General features: G+C 57.1%; 1 protein-coding gene across 1 annotated transcript; it reads right to left on the minus strand.

Moving 5' to 3' along the window:
- Positions 1-3,399: 3,399 nt before the first annotated feature.
- Positions 3,400-5,211, minus strand: DOK4 (docking protein 4; the record flags this gene model as incomplete). The annotated part of the gene is made up of 7 exons (XM_010011902.1): positions 3,400-3,524; positions 3,614-3,737; positions 3,824-3,962; positions 4,236-4,425; positions 4,513-4,638; positions 4,732-4,846; positions 5,104-5,211. Coding segments are annotated over 7 exons (927 nt in total), but the record flags the coding sequence as incomplete, so codon positions are not given.
- Between the last annotated feature and the right edge of the window lie 4 nt (positions 5,212-5,215).

A 5,215-nucleotide genomic window follows, 5' to 3' on the forward strand; every position in this document is an offset into this window, starting at 1 on the left:
GTACTGGATAGCTCTCCTGAGTTTGTGTTCTCAAGCTGGGCAGCGCAGCACTAGGTGAAGTGTGAGGCCTGCAGGGGAAAATGGCTTTGGATATTTATTCATCCATGTGGGTGTCTCATGCTTTGATTTCTGGTGGTACTCCCTCTCATGGGTTATTTGCACTGCAGGGGTGCCTGGAGCCAACCTTACTCCCTGGATCTCAGGTCATGGTGCTGAATAGAAATAGTCTTAGAAGTGCTCTTTCGGGCTGTGAAGCCATGAGTGTGACAGTGGCAGAGGGGCAGTGCTGGCTGTTGGTGCTGGGGAGGTGAATGATGCTGATGGCTGGGATTCCCAGCAGACCTCCCTGCAGTGGGGTCAGGACAGGCTGGAACTGCTCTGCAGGTGCTTTCCTGTTTTGCACCTCCTCACAGGGCAGATGGTGACTTAACTCACCGGCTTGTAACCTCAGGTTTTACTACAATGTGGAGTCCTGCGGATCTCTGCGCCCAGAGACCATCGTTCTCTCTGCGCTCTCTGGCCTGAAGAAGAAACTGAGCGACCTCCAAACCCAGCTGAGCCATGAGATTCAGAGTGACGTCCTCACTATAAACTGAGGTGACCCCTTGCAACAGAGTGCTGCAGGAGGTCCTTGCCTCTGCCTTTTCTGGCCCAGGTCTGCGGGTTGGTGACATCTCTTCCCTGGCCTTCCTTTCCTGGGAATGCCATCATGATGTCTAGGGTAAAGCAGAAAGAGAATTGGTGAGCATCTTGGCTGGGACAGGCTTTTTTTCAAGTGTGATCTCAGAATTTTAGGTCAGAGTTTTGGATTCTGCCAATGTGGCAGTGTACCTCAGTTACACAACCCTATCCAATTTGCATGTCCATTCTTACTATGCTGAATAAAGCCTTACCCCCTTCCCTGTGTTCTGTAATCCCTGAAAGCTCCTCTGGGGCTGCAGGAGGAGATCTCACATCATTTACTTCTCTCCAATAGACATTAACTTAATGAGATCTGCTTTGGAGGGAGCATTGCTCTCTACTGCTGATTGCTGCTCTTGACATTATCTCCTAAGGAGACCAGACCCCTCCAGCAGGTAGCTCATCATTCACTGGTCCAGAGCTGTGTTTAAAGCAGATGTTTGAGGTTGGGCTGTGAAGGGAGATGCTGCAGAAAGTGGTGCTGCAGGGGAGCCCAGGTGGGCCAGGTGGGCTTAGCTGTATTTAAAAACTCCTCTGGAGCATGCTCTACCCATGTGCTATATAATCTTTATGTTAAGAGCAGGCATGGCAGGGAGCCTGTCACTAATAACCCCTGGCTGACAGCTTCCTGTCTGCCCACAGCCCAGAGGTGGGTTCCATGCCATGCTGGAGCTTGGTGCAGGTCCCAAACTGTGACCACTGGCAGCAGCTTAAGGGCTTCACCAAGTGCCTGGGTCAGCCCTTCTCCTCCCCTCCATCAACGCCAAGCAGGGCTTGGGATGAGCTTCTTGGTGGCATATTACTGGAGAGATCTGCCTCTTCCTTACTGCAGCGGCTGGGAGCGGGGGGGAAGGTGTGTGTACCACGATGCTTGTCCCAGCATTGATGTGGGGCAGGCGGATGGCTCGAGGAGCAGGGATGGGTGCTCATGCTGAGCTGGAGAGAGCAGCTGGAGTCAGTGCTGGTGTCCCCTCCATGTCCTTGCTGTGGCACAGCCAGCTCCCCATAACCTGTTCCTATCCCTACAGAGAGCACTGCCCCAGCTGGCATGGCTCTAATCTTGGGGCCAGACAGTCATGGCATGAGTCACTGAACTGGCACAGAGCTGGGAGATGGAGTGTCTTGAAACACCTTTGCCCAGGGATGTGGAGCCACTGCTGCACTGGCCCATCCTGGGAGCCATGGGCTGCTGGAGGTGAGGGGTGGCAGTGGATGCTGGCATCCTGCTTTACTTGGGGTTGTTTAATGGAGGGTGGCAACTCCCTTCACCCTTCTCCCCTTCCCAGCAGTTTTAGCCTTCACTTGGAATGTCCTGGCCATGGCTGGAGGACCTGAACTGAGCACATTGCCAGCAGCCGTAGGAAATCTCCCGCCCTCAACACTTTTCTCTCTGGCAGACACTTGGACTTCCAGAGTGTGTTTGGATGGAGCAGACACACAGGAAGGGTGGGTAAGGGTTGTTTATTCATTGAGCAACTCCTTAAAAACAAAAAGGAAGAAAGGAAACCCTAACATTTTTGGTAATAAATGTTAAATCCTTTCCTGATGAGGTGTGTAGCCAGGAGTGACACCTCTCCCCCAGGGAGGACACGCGGCTGGGAGCAGCCCTTCTCTGTCCCACCACCCCCCCGCCTCAGCCACAAGCTACCCCAACCCAAGAGACAGTATTTACAGACCACGAGTCCCCACATCACAACACTCCCGCCCCCCAAGCACAGATGTGGAGCTTTAAGGGTGGAAATAAACCTACCGACCACCCAACCCAGACCAAGAGAAGACGCCGAAGAAACACCAAGTTTTGCACAGCGATAAAAAGATAGCCCTTCTAAAGGAGGTCAATAAATAGAACTGGAAAAAAAATCAATTGCTTTTGAGTTCAGCACATGAAGCCCAGCTCCCCGCCGGGAAAGGGCTGTCGCCCAGCGGCGGGCATGGAGGGAGCAAGGATGATGGGAATGCAGAGAAACACAGCTCCCCGTGCTCTGCCTAGGGACTTCTTGTATCCACAAAGCTGCCCCTCAGGAACAGATGCTAATGGCAAAATGGGTTGCTGGGTTGCTCACCAGCAGCTAAAGCAGGAGCATGGCCAGGAGGGCAGCTGGGAGTGCTGGGATAGGGAGCTGGGCTCTGCCAGGCTGCTCACCTCACCAATCCCCAGAGGAAAGATCCCAGTTCTACAGCGAGTGCTCCAGTAGCTTTCAGAAGTGCAAAACTCAGCTTTGGGGGTGGTGGGGTGTCCCCTGGAGCACTCCACTCTTCATGGAGGGGGTAAGATGCTGGGACCCCGCACCTCAGCCTGGCACAGCCACAGCCTCCAGTGCTGCTGTGATGCTCCAGCCTTCACACCTAGCAGAAACACATGGAATTTCTTGACCTGCCCTGTCTCTTTGCCACCTCCCAGCCGGATCCCCAAAAGAGTCAAAAACCTCTGAGCATCTCTGCCCAAGGTCTCTTCAGCGGCTGCGAAGTTTGCATTCATCTGAGAAGGAAAAATCACTTATAATACAGATATTCAAGATACATTTCAAGTCAGTGGAGGCTGAGCCAGTATCACCTCCAGTAACATCAGGCAATGAGCCAATGCCAGCTCCCCAAGGTCCTGGCACGGAGGGTGGCCCTGTGCCCCGGGGGCCCCAGAGGGGCCGCTGCCTGTGTCCTTGCCACCCCTCGGGGAAGAAAAAGGGTGACCCCCACCACTGCGTCCCCCTCCCAGCCAGCTCACGGGGATGATGTGGGCTCTCTGCTTTCAGGCTGGTCACTTTTGGAGGACTTTGGCTTCAGCAAGATGAACCTGTTAAGGAGGTCGGTGTCCGAGCTGGCCTGGGCACCTGTGTACGCCTCACCTGGGGACAAAGCAGATGGTGGGCTTGCCTGGCGGGGTGCTGCGGGGCTGGAGGGGCAGCAGGTCCCTGGGGAGGCCGGGGATACTCACCAGCATAGCTGGACGACTCAGCCATGTTCTGGGAGCCAGCGATGTGGTGCCAGTATGCGCTGCGGGGCAGCATGGCGGTGGGGGTGCAGGGGTAGGAGAAGTGCTCAGTGCCCTTGTTCAGCAGCTGTGGTGGAGGAGACAGGGGTGAGGGTGACACCCAGCACCCCAAGTTGCCCCCCAGCTGCGTCCCCAGGGCGCACTGGAGCTCACCCTGGCATTCTTCTCCATCTCCAGCAGGACCCTCTTGTGCTGCTCAGCGATGGCCAATGTGGCGCTGTGCACACGCTGGTAGATCTGCTCACCCTCCTGTGTCTGGAAGGTGTAGAGACCTTCCCCTGCGTCACACATCCTGGGGAGACAGGGCACGGGATGTCACTGTGGTCCCCAAGCCAAGGGATGGTAAAACATACCAGCCCTGGTAGCAGCTGGCCTAGTGCTGTCCCTGTGTCCCATCCATGGTGCTGAGCTAGGACCAGCACCCGCTCCAAACCTCCCTGGCACCCTATGTGGGCTGTGGCCATCACCCCAGTGTCAGGCCTGCCCTATCCTGGGGTGATGGCAGCAATTGCCGTCTCCTGTTGTGCCCAACAGGACCCCTGTCCCAGCGGGGGTGACATCTCACCGTCCAGCCTCAAAGGTGAAGCGGGTGGCATCGCGCCCGTAGCGGCGCAGGGAGCAGAGGGGCCAGGAGAGCAGCTTCACCCGAGGGTTGTGCGTGTCCCAGAGGTAGATGTTTTCATGGGTGATCTGCAGCTTGCACTCGCCATAAACGTCGAGGTTGGGGCAGGGGAGGAGGAACACGTTAAACCGGTCTGGAGGGGGGGATAAAAGATAGAAAATGGTTTGTGGGGGGTTGTAGTGCAGCTGAACCCTGGGAGCACCTGACGGTCCGCGCTCACCCGTCTGCTCGCTCTGCCCCCCGGGCCCGGGCGCCAGCAGGTCGGGCTCCCCCAGGCTGATGTCGTTCAGGCGGGCGCCCAGGCACTCCACAGACAGTGTCTTGTACCACTCCTCTGCCTCCAGCTCTGCAAGGCACCACAGATCCCCTATGCGACCCTGGCCAGCCCAGGGAGTCCCAACAGCACCCCCAGCCCTGTTCTCCTGAGTGCTGCCCATACCTGACTCACAGGTGAAGGTCCGGGCTGAGTCGTCGGTGAAAATGATGGCCACAGCCTGTCTCTTGGTCTCCCTGGGCAGCCGGGTTATGCACTTGACATTGCTGATCTCAGTGACCTGTGGAGGAGGTGGGGGGTCACCCCAGGCTGTACCCAGACTGTAGTTCCTGCTGCACCCAGACCCTGTCCCCTGGTACACCCAGACCCTGGTGCCATTGCACCCAGACCCTGGTTTCTGCACCCAGATCCAGCAGCATCCCACAGAAGCGCATGTGGCGACAGGCGCCCAGCTCCAGCCCTGCAAGTCTGGGTGAGGAGGAACCTGCTCAGCCACGGGCCCCTCCCATTCTCTCAGCACCCCCCAGCACCCCTCACCTTGGGGCACCCGTACAGGCACGCTGACTTCTCATCCGGGTACTTCTCGAGGCGCTGGGGCCCTTTGCTGGATGACTTGCGGAAGACCAGCCAGCACCGCCGGGAGATCTGC

The sequence above is a fragment of the Nestor notabilis genome, unplaced genomic scaffold (assembly GCF_000696875.1).
Source record: "Nestor notabilis isolate BGI_N333 unplaced genomic scaffold, ASM69687v1 scaffold17720, whole genome shotgun sequence".
Lineage (NCBI taxonomy): Eukaryota > Metazoa > Chordata > Aves > Psittaciformes > Psittacidae > Nestor > Nestor notabilis.